The sequence below is a fragment of the Ceratosolen solmsi genome, unplaced genomic scaffold, assembly GCF_000503995.2.
Source record: "Ceratosolen solmsi marchali unplaced genomic scaffold, CerSol_1.0 scaffold27, whole genome shotgun sequence".
In the NCBI taxonomy this organism is placed as follows: domain Eukaryota; kingdom Metazoa; phylum Arthropoda; class Insecta; order Hymenoptera; family Agaonidae; genus Ceratosolen; species Ceratosolen solmsi.
The window spans coordinates 5,131,219-5,147,657 of record NW_011948426.1 but is presented as its reverse complement, the minus strand read 5'-3'; the positions used below and the strand labels follow the sequence as shown (position 1 = coordinate 5,147,657).

The 16,439-nt window shown below is 23.6% G+C and overlaps 2 protein-coding genes across 2 annotated transcripts in view; one reads left to right on the top strand and one right to left on the bottom strand.

Annotated features, from left to right (window-relative positions):
- The window catches only part of Nagk (N-acetylglucosamine kinase), a 14,482-nt gene extending 10,221 nt beyond the window's left edge, over nt 1-4,261 (top strand). Inside the window, exons 6-8 of the mRNA XM_011500860.1 lie at nt 1-103; nt 2,675-2,973; nt 3,837-4,261. The exon at nt 1-103 is cut by the window's left edge and continues 156 nt beyond it. Coding sequence (XP_011499162.1) covers nt 1-103; nt 2,675-2,973; nt 3,837-4,187 — 753 coding nt within the window. The 3' untranslated portion in view covers nt 4,188-4,261. The remainder of the gene's footprint in view (nt 104-2,674; nt 2,974-3,836) is intronic.
- Nucleotides 4,262-6,730: 2,469 nt separating this feature from the next.
- Hr96 (Nuclear hormone receptor HR96) lies at nt 6,731-11,050 on the bottom strand. The gene is made up of 5 exons (XM_011500859.1): nt 10,267-11,050; nt 8,323-9,665; nt 8,032-8,248; nt 7,542-7,961; nt 6,731-6,940 (listed from the first exon to the last, which is right to left on the bottom strand). Exons 1-5 carry the CDS (start codon nt 10,402-10,404, stop codon nt 6,743-6,745), a joined length of 2,316 nt encoding a protein of 771 aa, XP_011499161.1. The 5' UTR covers nt 10,405-11,050; the 3' UTR covers nt 6,731-6,742.
- Nucleotides 11,051-16,439: the final 5,389 nt, after the last annotated feature.

Genomic DNA, 16,439 nt, shown 5'->3' with positions numbered 1-16,439 from the left:
GTAGTTATTTCCGGAACAGGTAGTAACTCTGTTCTTGAGAATCCTGATGGTAAGACGTATGGTTGTGGTGGATGGGGGTCAATGGTGAGCGACGAAGGCAGTGGTAAGATCAATTTATGTACTTCAAATTATAAATTAATTATAAGATATTAACGGTACTGTTCGAATTCATTTTTTAAAATTAAAATTTAACTTTTATTATTAAAAATCGAACTATATAAATAAAGTATTTGACACTTTATCAAATCGTTCATATTAATCTATGTAATTTTATCAGTTTCAATTTGACCTTTCTATCATTTTATTACTGACTATCTGGAAGTTTTTAAAACAGCTTTTAATAATAAGATATAAGTGACGTATTACCGCTATATGTAATGCTATGTGAAAATTATGATTCATTGCAAAATTATAGAAAAATAAATGCAACCAATGTTCAAATGCATTTATTACTTTTTGGTGTGTTTTTCTGACAACTTATTAGATTTCACAATCCATGATTACTGATAGAATATAAGTAATTAATTAACATTAAATAAAAAGAAGTTATTTTTAATTTATAAAACTGCTAACTGAATTTAATAATTAAATTTACATTAATACAATATTAAAATAGATGTATAGAACTTAAAAAAAATGTTAACATTGAGAAAATAATTGTAACAATTATTAAATACAATAATTATTCAAAAGGAAATGAAATGACCTATTAAATTACACAATTCTGTATTGAAATAAATAAATATAATAAGCATGTAAATAAATTATTAAATTTAAGCTAATAAACGAAACAGTTATTTTATAAAGATTAAAACTAAAAATTTTTATATAATTAAAATAAGTACCGTTGAATTCCAGATATAATGATGTTAAAGATAATGTTTTATCATGATTTGATAAATAGTATATAACTTAGTGTGATGTAAAAATGGGTTTTAAATTATCAATAAGTAAAATTTACGATATTGTTGTAAACTATAATATTAACAAATTATAATAAATTCTTTTTCCATCATTTAAATATTATAGTATATTAACGAGTTACATATATTTAGTGTAAAAAATTAATATTTCATCTTTATATAAACAATAAGAATTAATATATAAATGCTTTAATTATACAATGCATTACCTATTACTATTTTTTATTGACTATTGATTTTTTCAATAGATGTAATTTTAAATTCTATTAAATGTGGAATTTGATTAAAAATTTAGTGAATTTTTTCATTAAAGGAAATTGTCGAATGTTAAATTATTCTGCTTAAAGTTGCTCAATAATTATGTTAGATTAGCAAAAATAATATTGTAATTGTTACAAAAATTATAATTAGGATAACATAAAATGATTGTATAACGGAAGATGTGTTGAATATGAAAAGTAAACATTTGAAATGAACATTGATGGTATCTCAGTTAAAATTTCTATTAATTCATTAATTATTGCAATATGCAGAGTTTGAACGAATATTAAATAATGTATAGTTAGATTAATAAAAAAAAATTTATTTAACGTTAAGCAAAAGTAATTTTTCAAAGAAAATCGTACCTTATGAACAGTATATATTTTTATACATTTTTTAATACATTAGATTAGACAATATTAGGATTTCGCGTTCGAAATGTTATATAAATCAGTGAAATTTTTGTATTGAAATCTTAATTGGAACATTAGTCTTTTATCTTAGATGTTTAATACAAAATAAAAATAGTATTAGCCGGTGTACAATAAAGTTATATTATGTGTTGGAAGTTAGTGTAAAATGCATTTTTTTATAAAAATTTCGTGTACCTTACAAGAAGATTGATAAAATATGATTGAAATGTATGATATCTTCTATTTTGAGACAAAATTATTATGTATTACCAATATTTTTATAATATTTTCTGCAAATGTTTAAACGTATTGTTTAAAAACTATGCCACACAGATTTACTTAATTTACAAATGTAATTCCTAAAAAATGTGCTAACGTTTAGTTTCAACAATTAAATTACATAAAATAATTTTTTCCTATCTCTGAAGATAGAATTTGTATCTAAAATTCTTTTTCTATATTTTCTTTTACCGAAAGAAATAAAATAAAATGTACAGAATGAAATAAAAAAATTTAACGAAAGAAATATAATTTTTAAATTATTTTTGTCTTTTTTTATTTAGTGAATACATATATAACGATTTTTTGCAGTTGCCAAGTTTTTTCTTGCTTAAAATATTATTTATATTTTTTAAACATTATGTTCTCTCTCTCTCTCTCTCTCTCTCTCTCTCTACCTTCTTTCTATATTCTGGAGTATGGAACAATTACATTTCCTTATATTGTAAATTCATGATTTTATTGTTTTCAGTGCATTTTATTATAATTTAAATTTTTTAAATTGCGTGTGTGAGCAAAGGAGTATAGAAGATCATAATTTTGAATAAAGTAAAGTATTTAATATAAGATAGAGTATTACTATAGTACTTAATATAAAATACATAAAAGTTATGTAATGTCAATATTCCACGATATACTGTACTAAATTTAGAAATTATTTTTAAAAAATCACAATGCATAAACCCATATACTTTTATATAAATATATGTTTATATTTTTATATTTTCTTTATAGCTTACTTTATATATTTTATATATTACTTTTATTAAATTTACTTTTATATAACGTCTGTTATAGCTTATTGGATAGCGCAACGAGCTTGTAAGTACGTTTTCGATTATTTCGATGGTTTAATGTGCCCACCCCATCCGACATCGTACGTCTGGCCAGCAATGAAGGCTTACTTTTGCGTAGTGGACCAGCAGGGCATGATGCCCCATCTCTATTCCAATTTTGACAAGTGCAAGTTCGCCATGTTCACAAAAGAGCTTGTCTACGGCTGCGATAGAGACGATCCGCTTTGCTTGGAGCTTTTTCAACAAGCCGGCACATTTCTTGCAAAATATGTGATTGCTCTAGCTCGAAACGCACACAATGTACGATGTTTATAAGCAAACACTTTTTCATAATTGTAATAAGGATTTAAAATTTCAAAAAATATTTCAAAATTTAATTCAGTTACACATGCAAATCAGAGTACCTTAAATATATACAACATTGCCAAGCAGTTTTATTTTATTACAAAAAATTTATGATTTTTTTTATATGTGGCTATCCATTTTAACGCCGCAAATAATACTGCAATAAAAAACAATTATATAGAATAATTTTTGATAAAAAAAATTATTTTTGATAATAAAAAATACTCTTTATTAATGTCATAACATATATATATATATATATATATATATATATATATATATATATATATATATAGAAGATATTATTACTTTTTATACTTTTTTGAAAAAATAAAATCACCAAGCCGATAAATTCTTATAGGGATTTACAATATTAAAACTTATTTATTTGTACTTACTCTTAAAAATGTGTTGTAAGTATATATCATGTGTATATAATATTTGGGCGCCCGTGCGCGCATATACACACACAAACATATAATATTGCAATTTTCATTTTGGCTTAATAAATAAGTGTGTACATTATTATTCATACTCATGAATATGCACGTTAGAACTTTTTCCATTTAGATGAGCAATCTATATTTAAAAGCAATATTTTAACAGACTTTGTCCTCTTTAATAATCATTTTGCCCTAATGAAACGAGAAAAATAATAACAATTTTTCTAATTTTTTAAAATGGACAAGTTAAATAATTGCTAAACGAATATTTCGAGGGCATAATATATTTTATAACATATTTTAAGTAATATATAAATTGTATTTCTTTCATCTGAGATAAGTATGTACATTGTAAGTACAATTTTCTGTTTTTAGGATCTGAAATTAGAACATGGTGGATTGAAGGTAATAAGCGTCGGTTCTATATGGAAATCATGGAATTATCTAAAATCTGGATTTATTGAAGAAATTCATAATAATGGGACCATAGAGGAGTTAACTCTTCTTCGACTCACAACGTCAGCAGCACTTGGTGCATGTTACATAGCCGCAGATGAACTCAATGTTACAACCGTAAATAAAACCTATACCGAAAATACGGATCAATTCTATCACTACAAACGTGATAATTTCCCGAGTCCAGTTATCTCACAAAAGGTCGCTTGTGGAGAAGCAAAAGATTGTTATACTTCCACTGGAAGAGAAAACGGTGTTCAATCGCATTAAACAATTAATTTAGACAATCTGTGAAAATCAAGGATAAAAATATGCAGTTTATTTAAGCATCTACTATCATAGTTAAAAACGTGATTATAAAGAATTTGTGGAAAAACTATCTAAACGGAATTTTATAGTCTCGACATAGTCGAGTTTTTGTTCATTTTAAATACTAATTATAAATAGAATCTGTAATCCGCAATATTTATTTGGCGTAACAATTTTTAATTACGAAATCCTTAAAAATTATTTAATATTAAGGTTTTGTGTTTTTTTAATGTTTTAAAATTTTAAAAAGTTATCAGTTTCCTAAAGATAATTAAACAATATATTTACTATTTTAACGTAAATTGATAAATGCATGATAAAAAAAAAATCAGGATAGCTAATTATTTGTAATTGTAGCAATTAAAAAAAATTTTTTTACTTGTATAATAAAATTTACCTCATTATAAATATTTGTAAAATATAAAACATGAAATTATTTTAGGATGTTTCCTAAATTACAATTCTACAGTATGTTTGAATCATTTTAATTTCATGAATAATCTCTTAAATTCATTTTTTGTTTAAATCAATATTTCCTATGAATATATAGATTAAACGAAAGATTTAAACATAAATTTGTTACTATTTATTGAAATTAAAAACTATTGATTTACTATTCTGAAAATCCATTTAGAAAGTGTCTTTACAATTTTAAAAGAACGAATAAGAAATTTTTACCAACACAATGAATCGTAGAAAATATTAATGAAATCGTTTGATTTATACAAGACTTATTTTTCATACAAAAGAAGGGATGTAAAAATATTTTTATACGAGGTATATATTTGAGCATTAACTTCAGAATATAGTGTTTTATAAAAAATTATAACTTTTACAATTGTCATTGAAATAAATAACTTATATTTTATTTTCAATTTTAAAAGAAATAAAATAATGAATATTTATAAATATTGTTATTTATTTATATATATTTGTTTTTAAGATATATATATATATATATATATATATATATATATATATATATATACAAGCACGTACAATTATTCTTTTATATACATTTCTATTATATAGATATATACACAAATGTATGCACACACACACACACGCGCGCATAGAAAAAACAAATGCATTATTATTGTTTCTAAAATTTAAATATAAAAAACGTCAAAATTTGCAAGTTTTAACCTTTAAAATGTTTTATAATTAAAAAAATGTTTGGAATTTTTAGTTTTTTTAAATCTATTGTAAACTGGTCTGTCTCAATTGTTTGTAATATCGTAAAAGGAATTGTTTACTTCATTTTTTTTATTATATTTTCTGTATTACTTTATATTATAATATTGATTGTAAATATATTATCAATTATCATTTTTATTTTAATTTTCCTTTCATTCTGTGATAATGATGATGGCAGTAGGGAAATTTGAAGTTTATTATACCTACATACATTTGACCTCGCAAACATAAAACGTTGTATTGAAAGTACATACACATATATTTATGAAAAAAATATATTTTATTGATTTATCACAATTGTGTACAATAAAAGATTTAGTTTGCAGGCATATCAGGTTGTATGAATCATAAATATATTGATATTCAAGTAGAACGGATTGACCTTCATAAGATTGTTGCAATATTTTTAAACATTTGTATGAGTTGGATTATACAGGTATGTATACATTCGAATGTATATAACAATAATTATTAAACATAATTTATAATACAATTAAGCTTATAAAATAAAGCTTGTTTTTAATTGCAACTGGATTCATAATTGACTTGCCTGGTCAACACATAACAGTTTATTAGCCTAATATTTTTTTAACAATAAAAAATTAACATTTGTATCCTTATAAAATACCATAAATATTAGATTTGTACAAAAAGTTTTTTGCTTCAAATTTTGATTAGGTACATGAGTAATTTTTATACATAATGCAAAAAACTTTGAGTCAGTAAAATATTCATTATATCTTAAATTCAAAAAACAAAAAAATTTTTACTTTCACGTTTTTAACGTGTCAGTAGTATTATAAAGAAAAGATGACAAATATTTTCATTTAAATAATCAAACAACAAATACTAATTTAAAATTTTTAAAATACATTTCAAATAATTTGTCAACTAGCTATATTATAACTGTATAGCAAATGTAAAATATTAATTGAATATAGAAAAACAGTTATACTTTAAAAATTACGAATACTAATAAATCAAAATCTATTATTCTTAAAACTTTTCTCTCTATAACAAAATATACTTTTTTTTTTATAATCGATAACTTTCATTGAAATAAAATTTTCTTATAGAAAATAAATTTAGAAATATCGATTGATAATCAAAGTTACATCCAATAATGGATATTACACCACTATATTTAAAAAATGTTTAATATTATGATTAACTGTGCAGAAACGAAATTAAATTTTTTTCTATGAAAAAATTCGTAATATAAAGAAAAATTTCAATATTGCAATACTTTGACTATATAAATAATATAAAAATTCTTATTTATAAAAAAAAAATAACTAAAGTATGTGGCTAGAGCTATTTTAATGCTTTAAATCAAATATTTCTATTAGTAATGGTTCCACACTTGATGGATTAACGTTTAAATAGACTCCAACTACTTCATCATTGAGCCTATGCAATTCAGAAATTTTTTGAATTAACTTTAAAAACGTCGATTTTGCCTCACATCCAGGATATATGCTCTCTAAATATCTTCTCAGCAAATAATAATAAGAATTCTGAAATAAAAAGTAGCTAATTAAGTAACAATTTAAGTAGATTATATATTTATATAGATATGTAATTCTGTATATGTAATTTAATTCATATGTAATGTAATGAAATTTTTATATTTAAGCAAATATCCTGCGATATTAAATGTTTTAGTATGGTTTTACGGTAAATAATTGTAAAAATAAATACATATTATTGAGTACGCAATAGAATTTTTTGAAAATAATTTAATAAAATTTGGTGTTTTAGTATTTTATTTTTATACTAATTGTTTATGAAATTTAGTATATTATAGTAAATTTTAAATACTTGATTGAGCATGAAAAATTAAAAATTAAAGTTTTAAGTCATATTTATAAATATATATCATATTTCTATTGTTTTATTTTATTTAACATTTAAGACAAGAATATTGAATTTAATTTTGTTGTTTGTCTAATATTTTTTAAGCCATCAATTATACATACATAAAATAAATTTTTAATACATTTTTAATTTAGCTGTTATATTACCAAACTGACATTTAATATATACAGAAATGTATATAAAGTTATGTTTTATTTTCTTCTCACTTAATTCACAAAATAATTTAATAAATAAACTCACTTGTTCAAGTTTAATAACGTCTCCATGAATAACTCTAGGCCTATCAGGAGAAAATAATGCTATAGCACTTAATATCAGAATAATATTTTCATCTCGCCAGCGAGGATCAAATGTTCTGACAAATCTTGAATGCTCGGTATACAGATTTCCTTTTGCTTCTTTTAATACGTCTACTTTGATTTTCGACATTCTATCTTGACTGTGCGGTATTTTCCAAATATCTCTATCAGGATCATAATTAATGGCTGATCTTAAAATCATCATTTCAGTACATCCTCCTTTCAACAAAGCAAGTTGATCTTCTTGACACATATTTTTAAAGGCATTAATTTTCTTTGACATTTTTATAAGTCTTCGTATAGCTATTGCAGTTAAATTGATAACATCTAATAGCATAGGATCAGATTGACCAGAATTTCCCTTTATAATAGATATTTATATATTAAGTTTTATATTTAATAAGCATATGTAAATGGTAAATTAAAAATACCTTAAATCTACATTCTTCGCCAACTAAGTTTGTAATATCATCGTCAAGTGGTGCTAAAAGTGCTTTATTAGCCACTATAAGCTCGTTTAATTTTGCTCTTTCAGCATCATTTAATTCTCTGCTATTTTGATTACCGCCTAATGTCGAATACGCAGAAAATTCTAACTTTATAGCTTCACACAAAATAGATTCGATTGAATTTGCAGCTATGGGTATCCTAAAATATTAAAACTTATATGTGTCAAATATTGTTAAAAATATTTTAATTCTTAAGGAATTATATGCTTATACCTTTGTACATCTTGAAGAACATCTCTAGTGACATCATCGGTTGTTTTACTCCATTCGTTTATTGTACTATCATGATTTTGATAATTATGCTCTTCAGTGTTACGATTGGTAATTAAGTTTGTTAAAATAGGATTTTCCACATGATTCTGATCGTTGTCTAACATATTTCTTATCATATTATCAGAAATTCCGTTACTAATAAGTTTATCTATTGCATTCTTATCAGTGTTTCTTTTAGCAGTTTCATGCATATTTGGAGATAAAATTTTTTCTTCTAGAAATTTTGATATTTGAGGATCTGATACCAATTTGTTAATTATTTCTGGATTAGATATAAATTTAGTAAGTAGATTTTGATCTTCAATAACCTTTGCAATGATATTAGGACTGTTAACTATCTTAGCGATCAATTCAGGATTTTGCATCATTTTTAAAGCTAATTCAGATCCTTTTAAAGAAGGTTCTTTTGATTTTTGGCACACAATTGTATCTTCTGCATTTGATTCTGGCACAACTTGATGCATACAAGTTTCCATTAAATTTACATTTGTTGAGCATTCTGCATATGGTATATATAGTTTTTGTTCTTCCAAGGATGGCTTAAGTATTGAATAATTTGGTAAATTATTTTGTAATCTTAAACGTTTCGGTGAAGACACCGAAGAATCCATCGGTTCCTGAAAATGTTTCTCCAATTTCTTACATGTACCTATCGATTCAATTATTTTTACTGAATCTAATAAATGTTCTTTTTCTTGGGCATAATTATTGATAGAATTTGTATCAAAATTTATTCGACTAGCAGAACTCTTTTCAATGTTTAAATCATTTGGATTATATGAAATAGAATGATCAAATTTAACAAAATTTGTAAGAGAACTATGAGACGAGTCTTTTAACATTTCTAAGGTTTTAGTACCAACTATATCACAATTTTCTGATGGGCTTGAAGGACTTGGAACGCTAGCAGCTGTGACAGGACTCATACTATCCATTGATGGTTGTTTATTTGCATCAAGGTTGGTATATTTCTTATCGGATTCCCAAAAATATGACTCTGATATAACCGAAGTTACAGAAGGTATAGAAGTACAGGTTTCATCAAAATTTGAATCATCTATACTTTCTCTTTTCATTTTCATTGTCTTTTGACTCTCCGAGCTAGGTCGTTTTTTTGCACGATTTTGTTCAATTTTTTGTCGTTTTAAAACTTTATCCTCTTCTGACATAATATACTCTTTTCGCATACCAATTCTAAAACACTTATCTAGTCTACATTTTTGACAAAAACGTCGTGTAACTGGCGTTATGTTACAATTCTCACTAAAAGGGCAACGAAAATCCTATAACATTTTAATATAGATTATTAATAAAATTAATAGGACAATATTCAAATATTATATTAACTATTAATGAATCATAAAATAACGATAATACATAGATTACAATTCTTTGTAACCATTGCAATTATAAAAGTCTATAAAAAAACCTTTCAAAATATTATATTTTTCAGAATAATAGTATTTTAAAATGATTACTTAAAACATATCTGCATTTAATTTACAAATCTAGAATTTATAGTTTAAAATGAAAGAAAAAGCAAAGTTCCAAAATTTCTTAAACAATATCAAAACAGATTGTAAAATTACCTAACTAGAAAAAGATATATAATATATATATATATATATATATATATATATAATAATATATATAATAATATATAATAGTATCTTAATATTATTTGACAAACATTAATAATACAGGTACATTAAACATATACCCGTGTGTGTATTTGATAATAAATTAAAATTCTATACAATGATCATTATTGTTTTTTCTTTTAATTAACAAAGTATTAATAGCTTTGATGTAATGTAATTTTGTGCGTAATACTTTGAAGACTATTAGATATTACAAAGAGCTTTAGTTATTTATACAATATACCTTATTTTTAAGGGCATTTCGTCGAAAGAAAGCTTTACAGCTTTCGCATGATACTGCATTAAAATTATAGCCAAGTGCTCGATCTCCACAGACACCGCAAATCTTGTTGGCTTCTCTCACTGCATGTTCATCTTCCATGTCTCTTGAAATAATCAGCTTTCAATGTTGAAATTCATCAAATAGCATTTTAATCAGTCAATATCATGTAAATTACCAAATATTTAAGAATTCATCTTAAGGTATTTAATGATAAAGTAACCTCAACAATACTGTAATACTCCCAAACATAACTATGCCAAAGCTATCAGAATTATCTATATTTATTGGTTATAATGTGTTTTACGTAAAATAGATTATGTGAAAGAAAATCGATCAATTGACACTATTGACACCTAATAAACACTTATCAACTCCTTAAAGTCTGAATCGGCTGGATTACGTGACGCAATTGTAATAGAAAAGATAATATAAAATTGTACACAAAACGATTACACGTTTTACACATTATAACGTTTTAAATTCGAATTCGCATATACATTGCGTCCTTGTAAATCGGAATGTCGCCTAATAAAACATCTACAGCCGTCGAAGAGTTTGTCTATAATACAACATGGTGCAGGGGTGTGCTGACCCGATGATTGATGATGATGATGCATCTGCATGATGTAGGTGAGGCCGCGAGCGGTCCACCCGTTTCACAATGTTCCGTTTACGTTTCAGATTATTCTTACGTAAAAGGCGCCCATTTATGGATGAATCAAGTTATTTGGAGTGTGATGAATGTTATGGCATTGTTTATTATCGTTATTATGTTAGTGTAATATATGTTTTAATATAAAAGAAACGATTGAATATTCCTTCGAATATGATGCTTTTATTTGCTTTTGCACTAAATAAAGAAGTGAAACTCAATTAAATGTTATGCCTATTTAAAGTAGTCTTTTACAATTTATATCAAATTATCAACATTTCATTAATATTTCAATCGATTATGTAAGTTATATATCGAGCAATATTTTATAATCTCTTCTTTTTTTATAAATTATTTTTTTCTATCATGTTCTCCAGCTTTAGAGATTAAGGAAACTAACGATACAATTTACATTTAGCCATTATCATTTGAAACTAATCATGTAATTTTTATTAAATTATATTTTACTACTTTTCACATTTCTAATAAAGTAATTGTTTTTTTCGCAATTATTTTTAGCTATTTTTACTAAATAATCAATAATTCACTTTGTAATTAAATCAAATTCACTTTTTATATCTACACGCGCGCGCGCGCGCATATACATATTCGTGGCCTTACAAAAAATTTTTAAATACAAAAAGATTATTGAAAAATAAAAAATCTGTTTATACAGCAATCAGATGTTTAAAATACATAAATGATGTCTTTTCATTTTCTCCATCTTTTTCAACAACGTAAAATTAATTAATTTAACCTTTATTAAAGGATACGCTTAGAATTTTTATACTACGAGGTACGAAAAGCACATTTTTACGTATGAATAATTTATTTCACCTTTTCAATCTATAACGAGCATTGATTAGATTTTAAACTCATTTATGTATTTCGATGGTTATTATTTGTGCAAAATATAGCTTGATTATTTATTTGTTCTTTATTTCTCAATAATAAAAGTTATATTTTTATGGTAATAAAAAATACGTAACCTTGTACTTGAATATATAGATTAAGATGAAGAGATAAAACTTCTACATTTTTATTGTTTACAGTACAACCACAGTTTATTCAATGAATATTTTGTTTATTATTGATTCTATGCTTATTGATTTTTAAATTAAATGTGTTTTTCATTTATCTAAAACATATGTTTTTAGGACTAGGAACGCATGCATTCCTCAAGGTAGAGATTTTTCAGTGTAATATTTTGGATTTAATCAAACATTAAAATATTTATTAACTATAATATTATAAACATTAAACACTTTTTTCGCAAAATGATTTTTTATTGAGTGACTACTTCGAAATGACTTTTAAGTCTATCGATTAAAAAAGCATTAGTTTATTTATAGTTCTATTATTTTACCTTCGACATTTTCTTCTTTTATATATAAAATTAATTCATCGTAATTCTTGCGATAAAAACAAAATATTGATTAATATTATTTTATTTTTATTTTAAGTTCAATATAAATACGTTGTCTGGAAAAATTATTTTTTTTAAAGCTGCTTAATTAATCGTTTTAATAAAAATAAACGATGAAATTAATAGCACAAATTTTTGTATGTATTCTTAAAATGTTTTAACAAATATACAATTATTTGTAGTTATATAGCTCTAATTAAGTTAAAAGATTTATATACTTTATACTATTATATATATATTTATATATATTGGGGTCTATTATTATTTATATATTTATACTTTATACTATAGATTTATATATAGCGTATACTTAAGAGTTTGGTAATAATAATAAATTGAGTTAAATAAATAATTTGATATAAAAATGTAAAATTAAATAGAAAGATATTTTGTAATAAATTTTAATTTGTTAAATTTAAAAAGTAAAAATGATAATGATCTTTTATCCGTATGAAAAATTCTGTTTTAAATTCTCAATCAATTCAATTCAAAGTGTATAAATATTCTAATATTTTGGTAATTTCATATCAATTATTATAGATTAATATAAATTATTACATAAGTTTTATTATTATTATATATATATATATATATATATATATATATATATATAAATAAATAAATTAATGAGAATTATTTAAAAATCGGTTAAACATATTTTTCATAAAACTAGATCTATAAATTATAAATTTATTAGTTTATGATAAACTATGATTTAACTAAATTAATATATGGATATTAAATACTGTGGAAATACGCTAATACATTTATTTAATATTAATTATAATTTAATGACCGATACTTTTAAAATTATATGTATTTTCTATAACTAATATGTATTAGTTGAGTTAAAATGAATGCAAACTTAACTTTCTGAGATCAATTGTTGAAATATCGATATGGATGATAAATAATTTCGAAACTAAAAGACTGAAAAATAAAATACACGATTCTATTTTCTGATAATTTTACATTTGTCATTATCAAACGAAATCATAAATATTTATTATTTTTAGCTTCTCTTTTATTAGATGTAATGTAAAATCATAGAATGCTTCTCCTTAAATTTATAATTATAAAGACTTGAAAAACAAATGTTTCCTAATATTTTGGCATGAATTTAATTAGTCTTATCTTTACGAAATTTCTAGTAATAAGCTTAGAATATATCTATAGTTAGTTGAAAGGAATTAAATATTTCATTATAATTTACATTTTTATTTTGCCTCTCTCTCTCTCTCTCTCTCTCTCTCTCTCTCTCTCTCTCTCAATATATGTATATATATATAAAGAATCTTGATAATAAATTTGATATAGAATTGGTAAAATCTGATATTTTATTATGTATAATAATTATTGTTTATACAGTGTGGTTTATTTATAAAATACTATTGTATTATATTATATTATAAAATATCAATGTACTATTCCGTACTGATGAATGAACGGACTTGGAATTTGTATATTAAAAAGAAGTACTATTTTAAAATCCAGTATTTCTGATAATAGTAAATTTTATTTTATTATTATTAGTATTGAATGCTAACAGGTGGGTAATGATTTATGATTCTCTCCATTGAAAATTTAAATTTAAATGAAAATTTTTAAGATAGATTTCTTCATTTATCATAATGCACCATTTTGATTGTCAATGCATAATATGAATTGTAAAATCATCATAATCGATGGTTTTATTCTATATTACATGAACTAAGTTACGGTTGAATGTAATATCTAAAAACATTACTTCAAAATATAATTTTATGATAGATCATATACAATACAAATTATAATTGTAGATTTCTTGAGTTTGTAGGGCTATGAGTAGTACGAAGTTTTTAAATTAGTCATCGAATTAAAAAATGTTTCAGAATTTTTCATTTTTTGATATGTTTAATTCCGAATAATATTACAGTAATGAAAGTTTTTATACTTCAATTATTATTCAATACTATGAATACTAGCTTAAATAGAAAAATGTTGTATAGATATTTGGAGATGTACTATATATAACATATTTTTAAATCTTTCTTATACCATTCAATACTATAAATTTGTAATGTGTTGTTTTAAAATTAAATTTAAAAGTAAGTGCATAACATGCATAATCTTTCTACTTTATATTATCATATAAATTTAACAAATCAAGAAAAAAATTTTATCTAGTTACAATTTAACGTGCTTTTTAATACTAATATTTCTCTTGTAATTATCTACATAACTGTAATGCTCCTATAATTTATATATATATATATATATATATATATACATATATATACATATATAGATAGTCAAAGGTAATTTTTTATTTTGATTTCGATTGTAAATTTTTTTTTTGTTTGTAAAACATCTAAAAAAGTCTATTATCTGTGTGTGTGTGTGCGCGCGCGCGCGCGTATACTTAAGAGTTTGGTAATAATAATAAATTGAGTTAAATAAATAATTTGATATAAAAATGTAAAATTAAATAGAAAGATATTTTGTGTTATATAAATTATTGATTGAATGAGCAACATAAACAGAGGTCAATTTTAATTGATTAAATTGATAAGAGACAGATAGATTTCTTTTCTTTCATTGAGAAATTATATTCATTGCAATTATATTCATTTGAAAAATACGATTTGAAAAAAATGGCTGAGAAATTAATTGCGTATACCGTGTATTCCCTATCTATGGTTTGCACGCACAATGTAAAGGCCGTGTGCTGTCACCGGCCTTGAATGTAAAAGGTAAATTCTAAATATAAACTGCGTCAGGGCCTTCGTATGCGCACGCACTCACACTGTCATACGCACGCGCGCGCGCACATATGCACACACACACATGCTTGTGAGAGCAAAACTACCCCACTGGTCTGTGAGAAACTCTTAGCCGCCCCGAGATATCGATTGTACCCCAGCGAGAGCAGAAGAGCGAGAGGAACATAAACCAGGCAAAGCTGTTGCTGCTGTTACTGCAAACTAGAGGAAACAAGGGGAAGAAATGTGTATGATCAATGTCAGACCTTCTAATTTTTTCTTTTCGTATCGTAATTTGTTACTTGACGATACAGCTATTCTTTAAGAGTGATCTTATGACTTACAATATCGTAATTGTTTAAATAGACTGATTTGTATTAATTATTTTTTCTTTTTCTAGTAAAATCAAATAACATTAGGATGTGTACTTTAAGATATAATTTATTTGGACAAGATGAATGGTATTTCGTAAAAATATATGTACTTGCTATCATAATATGATTATACGATTATAACTAAATGAATTAGGTAATTTTCACATTAAAAATATAATTATTTAATATGCAACAAAAGGATTCTTATAGGTATATATATATATATATATATATATATATATATATATATATATATATATATAACTATAAAATATTAAATTCAGAAATATACTTAAACACTTGATTTTATTATTTTAATTTGCTTAAAATATGAAACTTTTCTTATTAATATGTTATTAATATTTACGATGAGTGATATTTAAGTTGTAAAATGTTAAAAATACAACAAAATAGTCATACTATATGGAAATGTAACTTCAACAATTTAAACTATTATCATATTTTTTATGTATAAAGTTTAAAGATAAGTATTTCATATCATATAAAATAATTTAAAAATATAAATCTATCATCAACACACACACACATACACACACACACACACACACACACACACACATAAATAAAAGAATTTACATTCAACATTAATTTAGTTCTTGATACAAAATTTGTTAATATATATGATCTTCAAAAGGACTCAACGGAAGGTTGCTCATAGATTATTTCTAAAGATTATTTCAATTTACCCATAAAGTTGTGTATATTTATTGCGATAAGTTTTTTATTTTTTTTCTATAAAATTATAAGCAATATGTTAATTATTAATAAAATATTATATTTACGATTATTTTATTAGATAATCAAATATCAAGTTCTTGATGGAGATAAATATGTTATCATGAATCAAGAAATATTTTTCTATTATTTATTTTAATTTATTTAAATGTGTAAATCATAATTTAAAATTATCTACTACTAAG

Excerpts from the sequence above, each read along its gene's own strand:
- Hr96 (XM_011500859.1), bottom strand. The coding sequence starts at position 10,404 with ATGGAAGATGAACATGCAGTGAGAGAAGCCAACAAGATTTGCGGTGTC. Across the intron at positions 8,249-8,322 it reads GTTCTTCAAGATGTACAAAG|GATACCCATAGCTGCAAATT; the intron begins GTATAAGCATAT and ends TTAATATTTTAG. Across the intron at positions 7,962-8,031 it reads GCGAAGAATGTAGATTTAAG|GGAAATTCTGGTCAATCTGA; the intron begins GTATTTTTAATT and ends TCTATTATAAAG.